Source organism: Chiroxiphia lanceolata, chromosome 8, assembly GCF_009829145.1.
Source record: "Chiroxiphia lanceolata isolate bChiLan1 chromosome 8, bChiLan1.pri, whole genome shotgun sequence".
Lineage (NCBI taxonomy): Eukaryota > Metazoa > Chordata > Aves > Passeriformes > Pipridae > Chiroxiphia > Chiroxiphia lanceolata.
The window spans coordinates 13,918,654-13,936,127 of record NC_045644.1 but is presented as its reverse complement, the minus strand read 5'-3'; the positions used below and the strand labels follow the sequence as shown (position 1 = coordinate 13,936,127).

The 17,474-nt window shown below is 41.2% G+C and overlaps 1 protein-coding gene across 5 annotated transcripts in view; it reads right to left on the bottom strand.

The window, feature by feature from the left end:
- The window catches only part of BTRC (beta-transducin repeat containing E3 ubiquitin protein ligase), a 121,785-nt gene extending 107,245 nt beyond the window's left edge, over positions 1-14,540 (bottom strand). For 3 of the 5 annotated variants that reach the window (XM_032694594.1, XM_032694596.1, XM_032694597.1), the window contains exon 1: positions 14,404-14,533. In XM_032694594.1, the coding sequence (XP_032550485.1) occupies positions 14,404-14,451 (48 nt within the window). In that variant the 5' untranslated portion in view covers positions 14,452-14,533. Of the gene's footprint in view, positions 1-14,403 lie in introns of all 5 variants that reach the window. The other 2 variants (XM_032694598.1, XM_032694595.1) reach the window with 2 other exon arrangements.
- Positions 14,541-17,474: the final 2,934 nt, after the last annotated feature.

Sequence of the window (17,474 nt, the reverse complement as noted above, 5' to 3'; positions counted from 1 at the left end):
GCAGAAGTATTTCTAATATCAAAGATAACACTGTATTTCTATTTAAATAAACAAGTTTTTTGTGACTTGAAAGTAAGTTTGCTTAAGTACTAGTAATAAAAGCTATCAGGACTTCCGGCAGATTAGCAGCTACTGTAAACTCAATTTATTTGTATTTAACTTGTCAGCACTGAAAAAAATAGGAGAAACTAAGACCCATCACTCATCTCTCAACACCATATTTGCAAAATCCTCTCAATGAGGTATGTCTCCTCTATGTTTGATAAACCTGCCCTCATCTAAGAAGAAATTAGACTAAAGAGAAGAGAAGGAAATTTTACCAGTATGAGGTATGTCACTACCCACATACTGCTGCTTATGCCATTTAAGTGGGATATTTGCACAAGTGAGCCCCGGTTCATGTCAAAACAAGCATGGATAGAAAAGTATAATTTAATTAAAACCTCACAGATTGACCATTGGGTAAACTTTTACAACCAATTTCCTAAATTCTGAATATCTGTAGTTCTCTAAGGCACACTGTGAGTGACCCCTAGGAATGCAGAGAGGCAGAGAGGCAGTTAAAGTAGTACATCTGGTTAAAATGTTCTGAATTGCAGCATCTGAATGACAGCAGACACACTATAAGAGGAGCCCTTATATGCCTGACAATTTAAAAAATAAAATAAAATAGCCCCTCTTCCCCCAGCTTTAAAAAGGTGTGGGACACAGTAAACTGCCTTGTTTGAAAGTTGTATTATTTTATCAATCAACACTAAAATCTTCCACGATTATGATCCATTCAAGGCCAGTTCTATCAGCAATACAATTAATTGCCTGGCAAAACCTACTCATTTTTGTATTTTCATGAGCACACATCATTCATGCTCATGGTTCAATATAATTCATAAGCATAGTATTTTCTCATAGCATCCGTTCCAGCACATTCCATGATTAGAAGTCAGGCTGCTAGGGTAATTGTCCTCTTTTTCAGTAGCCATGACAATGTTTGCTTTCCTCAAAAAGTAACTCTGAAAGCACTCTAACTGCTAATTTTTATCATGCTATTTTGTGAATATTTCACATTTTGATCTAGGTGAGCAACTAACTCGTAATATAACCCTGTCTACTTCCTTTTCCAAGACAACCACGTTTATTATTGAGGACTTGCTTTAAAAATGAGCCCTCCATCACCACAGATGGCTTATTCCACAATCATCAGCAACTTATTCACAGTTCCAAAAAGCAATTTTACTCTGGAAGAAGCGTCTACTCTCTCTTTAGTCTTTTTGGTGGCCACAGAACTTGTCATCTCTACATTAGCCATATATTAAAAATATTACATATATTGCAGTTGTCTATAAACCAGTGAGCCAAGAAGAGCTTACTTTGCACATCTTTTTGTCTGCAACTCCTGACTTTTTTTTCCTTTAGTAATCTACTCTTCCATTTTTAATCCATTTGATTTCTGCAGTCCCTAGCAAGGCCCAGAACAACAGAATGATTTTTGAGAACAAGTCAGTAATTTAAAATTCAGTGGTACCCTCTTCACTTCTCTACAAAGGCTGATTTTCAGAGGACATTTAATTACAGGCCTGAGTTCCTATTTTCTAAGCCTAAACACAACCCCTGAAGGCTTACAAGATTTGAGTCACAGCTGGAGCTGTGGTTACTATACAGTTTAAATATCAGCCTCTTTACTGTGCAATTTGTTTCGAAAATCAAATCAGATGCTGTGTCATAAACAAGTACTAATTAAGTACTGAGCGGAAATTGGGCTTTTTTGTGCAAGAAGGGTTCTTAAATATCTGCATCTTCACTTCCATAAGAAAGGATAAATATGTCAAGAATGATAATTATAAAAGGAAACCTACTACGGTACTTCCAAGGCAGTACTGCTGCTTCTCCATTTCATGTAAGAAGAAATGAGGGGGGAAAAAAGTTGAGACCTGTATGAAATACATATGTACCAAGGATTTTATTAATCTGATCATATAACTCATAATGCTTTCTTTTCCCTCAGAGAGGACATTCACTCTGGGTTTCCATCACATAGGTTTTAAACAGGCAAGCTAAACCCATCTCTCTTCTGTCACTGCAAAGCAACAGTGAAGCTACTTATATTACCATTCCTTTAACTCATGATCTACACACAGTATTTATTTGACAATAATATTGCATTCATTAGATACAACACCTTCTTTGATAAATATCAAGAGAACAACAGGAATAATGTATTTTAATACTCTGAAGGTTGCCTCTGAGTAACAATATTCACGACTCCATTAACTAACAGGCTCTCGGCTACAAAGGCAGAATTAGATCTGTCAGTCACTGACAGGGAAGGGCATGGCCAGTTGCACTGAAGATTGTCCGGTTGAGATGACTTCCACAGCAAAGGAAAGTATCCCCTGTGGCCTAGAACTTGTAATGAGTTTGCATCCATTACAGCAATAAACTGAATTCCTATTACAGAATATACAACTTCATGGCCCAAACAGATCCCATACTCCACTGCCCAAAGCAATACTCAAAATAAGGCACTGTTAGATCTGTGGACTCCAATTCAACAAAACCAAATACAGGATTTCAAAATCTTTCACTGTTATTAGGAGAAAAAAACAAGAGCTCTCTACTCCTATGACTATGAGTTGCCAATATTTAAGTGTGTCCTTTGTGAGATTTTGGAGAAGGAATGAACGAACGCTAAGTCAGCTGACTGTCACGTCTCACAGTTTGACACAAACTCCTTCAGAAGGACACAGTGCTCTCGAACAGTAGGCTCTGACTGCCTGCAAACTTAATGAGTTCCCCGCACGTGGTGAGCATGGCTACTCCAGCTCTTTAATGAATCTGGTTGAGTACGTCGACTGAGATCTGCTCAAAACCAACTCCCACTGGAGGATGTCTATTTATATTCCTTGACAGATAAATAGACACAAAGGTTTTTTATATCCTGTAAGAGCAGCAGCAACCAGGAAAACTACTTTTGTAACATGAAACACCTGGATACCTTCTTTAGGGCTCACAAGAATATTAAGCCACAGTATTGAAAACCAAATGGAGACCCATGACAGCACTCCATTAATCTTTGGACAAAGTAACAGCAAGCTCTCCAAACATGCTTACTCTAGCAGTGTAGAGATTCCCTTCATGTCCATAAGTAAAAACATGCTTGATTTCACAACCATTTGACATTTTAAGTATGAAATTTGAGTCCTGTATCCAATCTCTTTTAAGACTGCAAGATCTGTGGTAAAGAAAAGAGAAGCTCCATTTCTCATGCTACTGTCTGAACTCGTGCCAGGTAAGTATCCAACAAGAACAGTGGCATTCACAGTGCAAGCATTACGTATAAAACAAGCAGCTGGAAGCCTGTCTAGAGATCAATAAAATGAAGCTGCTGCCTTTCAACTATCTTGTCTCTTTTTTTTAAGTCCATAGAAAAGTCATAAAGCTCACCTGGATTCTAATTTTTCACTGAGATTTAGAGTGCCAGGAATAGAAAATTCTGTACTTAAAAAAAAATACAGCCAAGGTAAACAAAATTAAGTCTGAAAAACGACAATCTCCATAATCAGCAAAAGGACCTACAGTGTTAACTTTCACCTTCCCGATCTCCTGCTAAATTTTAGGTAGCAGACAAAAAATTATGCAGAAGAGATGGGTTACAGGTCTGTGCCAACTATCCTAAAAGGAAGTCTGCAGTTCACACATTAAGTAGACAAATTTGTATGAGGAATACCATTTTTTTTCTAAAGAGAAGGAAACACTTTCAAGAGCAGACTCCAGCAGTCAACCACATTTTCTGCTTAGCTACTAAACTCTTGCCTTCTGAGCAGACTCCAGCACTCAAGCCAAACACTTTCCTATTCACTAAAGTAACCAAAACACTTCCTTTTTGCAGGAACGGACATTCTGTCCCAATACATTTCTCTCACAAAGCACTGTGCTACAGTTACAGTGCAGGACCTTTTCACCCATCATAAGTAACTTGGAATTCATAACTAATTGCCTCAAGAACTTAGCAAAATATATTAAATTTCCTTTCCTCATCTAAATGCCCTGTACTGAGTTCAGCTCTATGACAGTTTTCAAGTCCTTGGGACTGGCACAGGTTGTAAAATGCTCCTTTCCTTGGCTTAGCTAGAGGAAACTCCTCCTTCAGCCAAGTACCAAAGCCTGTTGTCTTTGAGGACTATGATGAAGTGGGGGCAACAGAAGCAGCTGAAGACACCTAATGGGCAGCCCCTGGTAGCCCCCTCATGCAGAAGACTAGCCAGAATGAGTCTAAAACATTGCAAAAATAACTAACTGGCAAAAAAAAAAAAAAAAAACCCACACAAAACACAAACAGACAAACAGTTATGTCCTCTCTCCCAAAAAAAGAAAGTCTACTGAGACTGAGTACTGATAACTATTGCCAAAATGAAACAGTCACCATGGGAGGCTAAGTAAATCTATTCCCAATTTAGAACAAATGAGAATTAGTGTTAGACTAACCCAATCTTCTTCTTTAAGAAGATCACTGAAGTCCAGACAAATGAGAAGTAGTTAAGCACTTGATAGATGACATGTAGGAAGTTACTAGTTAAAATGGAGAGGATTACAATTAATACAACAATTGTAAGGAGGATAAGAAACTGAAAGAGTAGAGGATCACAGGTTATTTTGAAAAAGGAACCATCAAGCTGTACAGAGATTGATCCTTATTGAAATTTAATATTAATCTTGAAATTAATGTTAAATATCCTTACTAATGGCTAAAAAAACCCCAAGAATTACTAATGTGCTAATGAAATTAAAGAGATGTCAAACATATAGGACACAGCATCTTGAAGATTTGGGTAACAGAACAAACACTAGATGCACATAAATCAGAATGTTACATTATTTCCATTATAAATTAGGAACTCAGTAACTGAGAAGAGGGGAAAGAGGTCCTGGGATATGTTACTCATTAGATAATGATGGTTCACCAATACAATGCGGCCACAATGGTGGCAAATACTACTGTAGGATATTGTATAAAGGGAAACACTCCCAGAAGAGAGATATTAGGATTACTGCTTTTGTACAAGGAATCAATAAAATATTTCCTGGAATGTTCTACATAGTTCTGGTCATTCAAGTTTCAGGGAGACTAACCACATTCCACAGCTGTTTAAAAAGGTCTGCTAAGATGATCAAAAGTTACAGGAAATTTCCTATGACAGAAAGAAAAATAAATTAAAAAATGTTGGTTTAGCCTGATCAGATCCAGCTCAGAAGAATACGATTGCTCTCCACAAACATCAACACAGGGGAACAAGGAAAGCTGTTTAAGCTCAAGGACGACACTGGCACAAGAACAAATGGAAATTAATTAGCCATGAATGGAGTTAAGCTGGAAAATAAGAACAAGGATTCTAACTTTCAAAGTAGTCAAGTTTGGAATAGCTCTACAATGGCATAGCAAAGAGAATTCCACTTAGGAGCTGCTTGGAGTAGTTTGGAAAAGCTCTAGAGTACACTGTCTGCCAGTATCAGACTTGAACCCATGCAACACCAGACCTGTTCCAATCCCACACAGAGATGTGCCTTCTCACTGATGGGCTCTCTATAGTGTCTGCAGAAAGTCTTATTTTTAGGTGAGTGAGATTATAGATATCCAGAAATACCTTCTTGTCAGCAAAAACCTTGCAGGACATTTATGCTTGCTTATAAACAACAGCTGTAACAAAGTACTAGAGCAACACAATTCACTGGAGTCATACCAGTCAAGAGAAGAAAAAAATTAAAAGGAAAAAAAATACAAAAAGAACAGGGAATAAAGATTTTTTTTTTCCCTTTTGAACATATTAGCAACAGAAAACACCTTCACATTTGAAGGAAGTGTTAACATTGTTTGGACTTCTTCAGAAAACTGTTGAGATGCTTCCAAGACCCATCTTCTAAACAAGATCAATTCATTTCTTGAGACTACACCCACTTCTCATTGTTCTAATTTGCAGGAGGTGAATGATAGCTGGCTGCATTTCTCAATCACGCTGAGAGTTTTGGCATATAAGAAGGAAGGGCATTTAGCAGACCCAATGAACAACCCCCCTGGAGAACTGCCAACCTCTTCTTAACAGACAGAATTCAAGGCCAACTATCCATAAACTAAGAGCAACTCCCACATAAACACTGCTCCATTCTGCATCGCTCTCACAATAAATTACAAACGATGTGTGTAGAGAGGGAGAGTGACTACATTGTATGACAGACTTTCATGCTAGACCATTTTTCTCTGAAACAACCAGAGACTGTTCTAGTTGCTGTACGAGCAAGCATAGAAACATTCTGACTTTCTTTTCTAGTCAGAATATAGTCCTGCCTTGATTAGTAGCCAAGCAAAAACTGCCATCACCTTTTTCCACAGTGTTTAATCCATCCTCTTACATTTGGAGGAAAAAGAAACCCCCTCAAATCTGTAAGAATAACTATGACCTAAGCTGGAAATATCATGAGAGACTACTACAAACAGAAAAATCCCATGTAGGCACACAGTCAGCTGACAAAAACCACACCAGAGTTCTGCACTGACTGGTATCATCCAAATTCCCTCTCTACCATCTTCTGCAGATCTGTTTTGCTCCACATGCTTCTGAAGAAGATGGGCCCATGTAGACTAAAGTCAGAAGTACACTTATTATTGCTCTGCTAACATACAACTGCACTTAAGAACTTCACTCCTTCATAGTATGTGCCCATAACCTTTCCCTTCTTACCATGGGATGAAGGAAATTAAACCAGCACTAGACTTCTTGCTGCTTCTAGTCCAAACTGGTTACTCCAGTGGATTCTGCCAAGAGGTTGCATGGTTCCTGCTCACAGACTGTAAATACTTCTGTCCTTCCCTCACGAAGACTGGAAAGACCCCTTGCCGAGCTTTCCCATTCTTCCTTATTCTCTCCTTTCTGTTGCTCTCATCAAGATGAATGCACAAGACCCTGTTTCAGCAGTGGGGGGAGGGAAATTAAATCAGATGTTTCTCAATTTTTAATACAGAGGAGGAACAGAAGCAGCTAGAGATTGCAAAATAACGATCAATCATTTGTTTCCAAGAAAAATCACTGAAGAAAAGTGAAATAATTTAAAACTAAAAGTCATCATTGCCACTTCTGAACCCTTCTGCCATCCCGGATAACAAATCTGGCTGTGCACACACGGCTGCAAGTAGGCTGAGCACCCATTGGTTAATGGAACCAAGGAACTTGCACATGAAAGAGAAAAAAATGAATTTTAATGCAGTTTTTAGAAATACTTGTCACTGTTTCAGCATTGCCATTTAGTGAATGGGACCGATTTCTCTCTCAGTAGGGGATGATATTTTAATGATGTAACAATGTACTTCCCAGAAGAAAGACAAGCCTCATGAGGCAGATTAAAACTAAGAATATTCAGATCCCATTAAAGTCAGACAGTTTCAAGCCATTTTTAAAATTAATTTTGTTTAATGATAAAATGTGTTATTTTAACAGGTGGCTAGCCAATTGTAAAATTAACCAAAACATGGTCAGAAGCACAAGGCTAGCTATTAGAAGAACTGGTTTCTTTGTATTCTGCTTTCTTTCATCAGTGTACCATAAGACCCTACACAAATTCCTCCAGTCCATGACCCCTGGCAAATTTCTGAGCTTCAGCTTTCTCTTTCTGCAAGCAGCAGTAGTATTTGTCCAAGACCAGAGTTCCTCAGGACCTCAGAAAAAGAGAATAAGCAGGAAAAATCAGTGAAATTCCCAGGACGCTTACTGTCAACCATTTCTGTGGTATCGAGAAGTTCTTCTCGCACTGATCAGCATCTTGGCAATGAAGCAGCTTCATGTTGGACTGCTTATTCATTGTATTCTGAGCACTTTCTCTTTAGCTGCAGCCACTGGACTCTGCTATGCTACAACTCATTTTCAGTTTCCACAGCTGAACACACAGTGGATTCAGCCCTTATGTGCAAAATCACTTAAAATATATAAAGAATATGGCTTGCTGAGCATCTCCTGAATGGTAAGGAGGAAATGAGGAAGACTGAAGAAAATATTCAGTATTTGAAACACTAGTTAAGCTTGCCACTGAGAATAGTTAAATATTACACAAATCTCACCAGCATACGTGGAGTTTGAAATGACACAATGTAAGCAGACAAGGAAGTGAGGAAACGGCTTATTCCGTCTGCATTGATGAATTTAGTATGAAAATTTTCATACAACAAAATCAAGTTGCTCAGCTTGCTGGTTTTACTGGTCTTATACGTGATCTGATCATTTATACCCTAAATACTGTTGCAGCAATCACTAGGAAAATGAATATGACAAGAATATATGACAATTATGCAGATGAAAAAAGGTCCGTGGAATCCCTTCACTCAAGTCTCAGTGAAAATTCCCAATTTCCAGGTATAGATGATGCTCTTTGTAAAAGAAAATAAATACTTTTCATGAACATGTTTTATGATACAAACAAACTACCATTACAGTAAAATCCAGAGAAAGCAAAATAATGGATGAACACATTCACTTGACAAGCATATCCACTCAATATCTGTATGTCAGGAAATACCTTCTGATCCCCACTTCAAATATTTTTAGTGTGAATTTTAAATGAGACCAGACCATAAAGTTTCCTTTGCCATTTAACTTTGTCTGAAGCCATTCTTTCTGCTACCTCTGTAGCTGCTAGCACTAAAAATAAATAGTAAAACAATGGGAGTTTATATTTTCATCCCATTTATGGCCCAGAGATCAGAGCTTGGTTGGCCACCAGAAATACTCCAAAGATGACCATTTATTTTTTTCTTCATTAGATACCTCTTAGAGGGACAATCTCTGAACACTGCACATTCCTACCTTACCTCTAGAGATGACACACAGGTATGGAAGAATTTTATTTTCTTCCTCTAAAATCCTCATTACCTTTTTCTGTATCACAAACCACTACAGGATATTGAGAATGTTGAGGCCAACGCACACCTTCTATCTTCTAAGGATTATTTAGGAAACCCTTTGCCAAACCAAACTTTGTGGTTAGAACAGTCTGCTTTATCTTACTAATGAGAATGATAATTTAGTACCAAATACTCATGAGGAATTACAGCTCTGCTGACTGGCAAATAATTTGCCAAGGCAGATTAGTTTAGCTGCATAAAATAAATATCCACCTGCACATACTAGCACTAATCAGGGCGTGAAATTAAACTTTTTATTCAGTGGGAAATAACTGCTGCAAGGCGGCGATTTAGTCTGAGAAGCAAATATTAAGGTCAGCCTATTCTCTCTGATGTTTATAGTATATATTACAGAGTGGAGAGCATGGTGCAACAAATTTGGGTTTTTAAGTCTATGAAACTAAATACTTCAGTGATGCGATAGCAAATTTGCCATTTGCTTTTCTAATTGCATACATTTAATGGAGCAAAGTGGCTGAAATGAAACATTACCAGAGAAGTGAGGGTGAAGTTCCTGAAGTACCAGAGGCCTGCACCAAGTGCAGAAAAATCTACAGTGCAAAGTTTGGGATAGAAGAAAATAAATCAACATTTTCTTTGCAATACACTAGTCTCAACAGATTTCCAACTAAGAGGGAGCTATTTCAGCTAAGCACTCATTTAATACTCAAACAGGACTTGCAAGCCCACATTTAGGAGGCAACATTCTTGCTCTCCCAGCTCACAGAATTGTTCTCACTGCTTTCATGACACCCTTGCTTTGGATACTCAGGATTCTCTGCCACAATGTCCACAACATAAATACGTTCTTAGGAAGACCGCAAGGTTCTCCAAGAAGGCTTTCTTAAAACAAAGCTAACAAATCATAGGTCTTAAAAATCCCAGTCCTACTGACACCATAAATCATTCACTGCAAACAGAATGTCTTTTAAAGTATAAGCCTTTGTCGATCTGTTCCATATATATACACACACAAACAGGAAAAAAAATTCCAACTTTATTACCCTTCAGCCTGCAGTAACACTGACTATTCTTCAGTGTATTACCTGGCAGTTGTGTGGAAACTCCTACAAACATGAGAGTATAAAAATTAATCAACTTCAGACTTTTTCCTAATTAAAAAAAACCTGAACCAAAACAAAAACACACACAAAACCCTTAAAAAACTGGCAATGACCAAAAAAACCCCCAAAACCAATGCATAGATGTATCTTAAAAGACAATCAAAAGGTTCTGCTACTCCTGTGAAACTGGAAAGTCCATCAGCACCTCCTAGAATCATATCCAAAAAGAAAAGGAAAATGGTAATTTAGGAATAATACAGAAAAAAAGACACTCATGGAGAATGCTAGGATTGACATCTTTCTATTCACGGGCCAAGAAATTAAATAAATTATTGCAAATTGATTAATTCGTAAAAACTGAGAAAGTGAAACTTCATTAAATATCAAGCTTTTGCCTCTCCAACCATCCTATATGGGATCCCAAACTGGTCAGGTACTGTTCCCAGCACTGCTAATTAAATACAACTGAAGTTGTCACTAGTCCATTCAAGAAAACAGATGTCGCTTCATAGAGCTTTGATATTTTTCTTAAATACCTTTCAAAATGAGGAACAAAAAATATGAACTCTTATAAAAAGGGCTTTATTGTATTTTTATAGCATATTACATACCTTGTAACAATCATTCTGTTAAGTGTGAATGTCAGTTTTATTTTCTGTCCCTTTTTTCCTGGCTATTTACAAGCTTTGTAAGAATTGTTCCTTAATTAAGTCTAAACATAGTTTTATATAAATGGATTCCTGGAATTAAAAACGTTCAGACTTAAGAAATGATTGTTACAGAGACTGTAACAGGCCGTAAAAAAGAATGCCACTTTAAACAAAGATTTCTCATTTTAATTAAAAAGATAATCATCAGAACATTCGTATACTTAACAGAACCATTTGAAGCTACTTTGAAAAAATATCTACTATTCTATGCAGGCTTATGTAGTTTACTTTATATGACATTTAATCAAAGTCTCAGTTGAGCCTATCACACTCATACTTTAAATACTGTATCTACAGTTTCAAACACTTATTCAAACATGACAGTTACTTATCCAGCACCTCAATTTCTTGTTCTTTTGTAAACAGTTATGACAATGGAAATTCCATTTCTTGAAGGCATAAAAGCAGAGCTCTGTAAGGCAAGGGGGTTGGGGCGGGGCTTTTGTGTGCATTTTTTTAAGTTAATGGGCATGTTCAGCTTGTGCATCAGTCTCTTACACACCGTACTTTATAAAGAGTGTACTTCTATCTGTAGCATTGTACAAACATGAAAAAGGGCTGAAGTGAACTAAGACAGGTTCCACTCTGGTAAAATCCTTGCTGTAGCTGCAGAAAATATATAATTTAAAAGACCATATTTTTAATCTATGAACCTTTCATTTGAAACAAACAAACAAATGAACGAACAACCTGATGACATGTAGAACACATGATAGAAAACACTCATTCACCAGCAAAAAGTCTTCCCTGGTGAGCAGCTGCTTTGTATTGCATAGTGTTAATACACAGCAATTTTATACGAGAAATAAATTGGGCCTTATTAAAATGTAGAGTAAGGAAACAAAGTTAAATAAATGATTTAAACTTTAAACTATTAGATTATACGTATTGTAACTGACCATGGATAACTAGCAATCTGGTAGCAGCTATTAGTTAAATGTAATACTGCTTCATTGGCAAGTAATCAAGCCAGTATCAGCCACTGAGAAGGCAGCTGCCTTCTACTCCTGTTGCACAGACATAAGCATACAGCAAAACAACAGAGTACAATCTGCCTTTCAAAGCATTAAATATAGATGCCTCAAAGCAAAATAGTTTCATTCATAATATTAGCACTGGATGAAGTTTCCACATGACATTTTTCTATTAGAGTTGGATATTAAAATGAAAAACAAATCACCAGGTCCATCTTGCCTGATACCTTGTGACTCAAGAGAGCTGCTCAAAGTCAATGTCAAAAACTAGGTACTGACATATTTAAGTGGAAAAAAGTGTTATCTTCTAGAGAAGCACAAAAATACTACCCCCTACAGGGTTGCTTTTCAATATGAAATGAAACCTACCCCAAACACACATCAAAACCAAAACTATCCCTCCAGTTTCTGATAATAGGCCTCGTGTCTCCAAAACATATTTGAGTATTTACCTACAATGCTGCCTGGGAAGCTCTGAGAAAAATCAATAATTAATAGCAAAGCCTGCCTCAATCCAAACTGTGAGCCACCAAACAAGGAAGACGAACATGAAGCGTGTCCCACACTCGGATGGACAAGGTAATACACTGTGAATGATTCAGCATTAGCTGAGAGGATGCACAAGGTACCTCTGTGCAGATAACTGCACCAGTGCCATTACTGCAGTGCCCAAGCACTTCCTGAGGGCTAAAAGGCAGAAACAAGAAGACTTTTCCTAGGAGGGCCAAGATGATACCTGCAACTTATACCTCACGTATCTAAACAACCTACCTGTGCCACCCCTCCAGGAACACCAGAAGACCCCTACTCTGACAAAACTTTACTACATCAGCATAATTAAAGTAAGAGCGACATCCTAGACAGAAATGCACTAAAGCAAAAGCCTGAGACGTGTTAAACAAAAGCTTTTCTCACTCTCCTCTCAACCTGTAAGCAAAAACACCCCAAAAAGTTCAGAGTGGACAGAGGAAAGCCACATCTTTCATTGCACATTTTACAAGCATTTTGCATACAAGAGGCATTCTAATAAAACATGGAAGAACTTAGGTTAGCTTTTAGCTCTCAGTACAGCCTGATCTTGGTAATTCCTCCCTTTATCTGGTGCTCTTAACAGACACCTCTCCCATAAGATCAGCTCTCTCAGGCTCCAGCCTCTTCCCAATGCCAAGGAGCTCTATTGTTTGCTCTATTGTTCGAGTGGGACACAGCCCAGCTGCAAGATGGATGGGGATTCCCTCAGCCTCCAGGCCTGATCTTACAGATAATCTCGAAAGGCCTGGACTAAGTCCTTGGAAGGGAACCTCAATACAGCAGGCAAAAAAGGCAGCATATGAGAAGAGAGGGCAGCACGTACACAGTCCTGCCTGGTAGCAGACAACAATGTTTCACAAGAAACTTTTTGGGATGTGAAACTCACTATCTAGAGGCAGGTTGTAATTACCAAGCTTGGCCAAACACAAGTGCAGCAGGATCTGGGACACTCCTTTGGCCTTCCCCGCACCAAAGAGGGCCATTCATTATTACTAATTGCTACCTTGTCTATTTAGGTGTCCACGGCATTTTCCCACTTCACTGAGCTGAGACTCCATAAATCTGAGAAACCTGGAGACTACTAGCAAAAGGGTCAAAAAGTCTCAGGAGAAACAAGTTCTTCCAGATCAAAAAACAAAAGCCAAACAAGTGGTTTCAAAGCTCAATTAAAAATTAAAATTTGCAAATAGTGTTTCCTCAATTTCATTTTGGGCATATGTTTTGAAGGTTTAATAGAATTCCTTCTTCCTGATGAGCCTAAATTTAATTCTGTGCCACTGGAAGCACTAATTCAAAACAAACTTTTAGCAAGCGTTGCCAGTCATTTAAATTATATCCTTAGGGAAAGAACAGTTTGGAGCATGTGAAACTTACACGCAGTTTGGTTGGCAGCAGTTTGTTTTCATTTCTAAAATCTTACATTTCTGGCCAAAACACTTAGAAATATCAACTGATGAAGAAAGAGAATGAAACTACAGTTTAAGTGCACAATGCCTCGCATCTACGTAAATTAGCCGCATCTGAAGAGTACCTTGGATGCAAGTACCCCCAAGGCTGTTTTCCATGCCAGAGGCCAACTCACAGATCTAAACAATGTACGTGCTCTTCGCAGTCACTAGAACTGATACGCTGCTGCGGCAGCAGGTGAAACGCTTAAGCGTCAGTATTTACAGCTCTCGCGGTAGAAAATGGGAGGAAAAACAAAATTACAGAGGGATGGTGTGCCGTATGGAAGGACAGTCTGAGGTGTACAGATAAAGAGGAAAAAAACAAGAATTACATGCGCAAACCCTCCCGGTGCCTCTGGGCCCCTCTGCAAGGTCCTGCCTCTTTCCAGTTTCACTTCTTTCTCTCCCAGGTGGCAGCTGGAGCTCCCTCCCCCTCCTCCCAGTGCTCCTTTTCCATGGATTTGGGGACCCCGCTCCCGGCACGCAGCCCCTCCCCGGCAGGCAGGACACCCCCCCACCCCGGGCCCCGCTCACCACCCTCCTCCGCCCGCCAGCCCGGCGCCCCCCGGTCCGGCCCGGCCCGGCCCAGCCCAGCCCCGAGGCCCGGTCTCCTCCCGGGTCCCCTTCCTCATTGCCCCCCGCTCCATCTCGCCACCCTCCACCACCCCACGCCCATCCCCCCCAGCCCCTCCACACGCACAGGTGCCCACATCCGCCGCCGCCGCGGCCCCTCACCATGAACTTGAGCGCCTTCTCCTGCAGGACGGCCTCGGCCGGGTCCATGGTCCCGCGGGGCCGGGCCGGGGCCGCCCCCCCGCTCGGTGAAGGCCGCAGCCAGCGCAGACGGGAACCTGCGCTGCCCCGCGCCCCCCCACCGCGCCCCGCTGCCCGCGCGGCGCATGCGCCGCCCTTCAGGCCCACGGGAAATGGAGTCCCCGGCCGTGGGGCCGGCAAGGGCCCGTACCGCAGACTGGAACTACAAATCCCGGCAAGCCTCGGGGGCGTGGGCACGTCGGGAGGTGGCTGGCGCATGCGTCGCCCGCCATAGAGGGGGCCGACGGGAGATGTAGTACTGTGGGACCGTGACAGTGTGAGGGACGGGTAGGGGTGCGCGGGGGACGAACCGAGTGACGGAAGGAGGGTCGTCCACAGCCCCAGACCTTACCCGTGGGGTGTACGGCTGAATCTCGGGTCACAGCCCCCGCTCTCTGCAGTTAGCACCTCAAATCAGAGAATCACAAAATCACAGAATATGCTGAGTTGGGAGAGACCCATTAGAATCATCGAGTCCAGCTCTTGGCCCAGCACAGGACCATCCCCAAGAATCCCTGAAAGCATTGTCCAAACACTTGAACTCTGCCGGGCTTGGTGCTGTGACCACTTCCCTGGGGAGCCTGTTCCAGTGCCCAACCACCGTCTGGGTGAAGAACCTATTCCTGATACTCAAACTAAACCTCCCCTTACTCAGCTTCATGCCTTTTCTTCGCGTCCTGTCACTGGCCACGAGAGTGAAGAGGTCGGCGCCTGCCCCTCTGCTTCCCCAGGAGGGCTCTGCTGCTCCCACCTTTTGCTCCAGGTGCGCTCCATGCTCGCGCGCCGTCAGTGTTCATCTCGACTGTTGCTCATAAACCTAAAATGAACCTCCTACTCCTGCATGTGGGGGTACCGTAATAGGTGACTTCCATCCGGAGAGAAAGTTGCTCTGAAGGTCTGCAGGGGATGTGAAACAGGAAAACTTGCATCACTGGAATGGGTCAAGTAGGCTGATGTTCTTGAGGGATGTTTGTTCAAAGCCATCCTGTAAACTCCTCACATAAACATCCTCCTGTGGTGCTTTGGTGCCCTTACACTTTGCTTTTTTTCTAATAGTGTTTCTAAATCAATTTTCCCTGAAAATTGGGCCAAGCTCCCTTTGCTGTACCAAGCAGCAAAATAAAAAAATTATTGATCGGCATCCCTTGAATATCAACTACACATAGACTGGAGGGTTTTCTTTCTGTTGCACACTCTAAAAGACCAGCTCACTCTATGGCAGTCCTCACTTCTAGTTCTCTTGGATTTATTAAATTTGCCTCATCTCTTTTCGGTTTTCCTGAGTTTTTCACAGTGTGCCCAAAAGCTGAAACCACCTCCCATGTAGCAACAGAGAGGAATTACTTCTTGTGTCTTTAGCACTAACTGTAAGACCCTGATAAGTTTTTACTTCTCTACAGCAGACACGACACTGATTTATAGGCAGTTTGTCATCCAGTAAAACAGGTTCCTTTCCTTACTGCATTTATATATATTTGACTCTGCATCTTAAGTGAGATACCCTGAATTTCTTCCTATTCAGATGCAAAGAAGCCAGCCACAAACATCAGAACTTGCTTGCCCACATACAGCTTAAACCCATTCTTTTGATTTCGGTGTTTGACACAGGAACAAAAGTGAAGCTTCCAGCTGCAGGTACAAAACCAGCACCTCCTGAGTACCAGCCCCTTCCCTCACTTTCTCTAAACACCTCATCTCCTCCAGCTTTTTAGACAAGATGATCAGAGAGAAAACAAAGGACACAGAGAATGTGCCCATTACTGGATTCCTTGCAGGGACATGTGATCCACATGGTGCCTCATGATCCAGGAGTGTCTCCTGCAGCCAATGACAGCAAGGTGACAGGGAATGTCAGCCCATGCAGGGTGTGATGCTTCCAGAGCAGTGGCCTGAGAGAAGGAGGCAGGGATAACCTTATGTCCTCCTCTACAATCCCAAGGCATAGGAATCTTCCAAATAAAGCTTTCAAGTCACCAGGACATAGGCTGCTATTCCTGGGCCCAGCCATGCTCTTGGCCATCATAATTTAAGCCCAGACTCTTAGCAGTGAAACGCCTGAAATGCTTGGCTGTAGTGAGGCTGGGCATTTTCCAGACTGCTGACAGCACTGAAAACACTCACCACAATTATATAAATAACAGTAATTATAATGAGGGAGTCCTATAATTACAAAGGGGTGGCTCCTGTAACCGTACGAGGGGTTGCTGGTGCTTGAGGCATGGCTCTCCCATGTCTTCTCCCTCTGGGCATCCTGCAGTTGGCTGGGATGTAAATGGATCCTCTTCGCAGCAGCATGACAGGATGAAGGCTTTGATTGCATGGTTTATTTGTCAATAATATCTGTTGCTGGCCTAATTGTAGGAAAATTGAAAAATGTAATGCTTCAGCACTAGACACCAGTGTCCCAAAGCCCTCCAGGCTGATTGATCTGTCTGGACTGTAATTTATAGGGGATTAATGTCTGAGGGTCATAAAAGCATGAACTATGTGGAGCCAAAACTAATTAGTATTTAGGTGCTGGACTGAAAACTTGGTGGAAGAAGATAGTGGCTGGGTTATTCTTCCATACTGGCAGCAGGATCCCACAATGCAGGATGACTGCAGAGAGACAGGGCAAGAGCCTCCACCATAGTAGAGAAACCGAGGAAGGACTCGGAGATGCAGCACTTGGCCCAGCAGCACTGAGCATGGAATAACACCTTGCCATGTGAACTTTCCTGCATCTGCAGCCCAACCTTGTGGTTCCTTCCCACTGCAGGATGCTCACTGCAGCTGGATGGCCAGCTCTGCACCCGGAAGCTTGCTGTGTCCACTGTAACCAGGAAGAGAATGGCCAGCACATCAAGCCATGACACCCACTGGATCTGTGGTGCAGCCCTGTGCCATCAGGATGTCACATCACACACCAGGAGGAGAGGCATTGGAGAGGACTGTGATGCATAAGGCAGGGGGAAGGCACACTTCGAGTTCAGCAGATTTACAACCAATTAAGC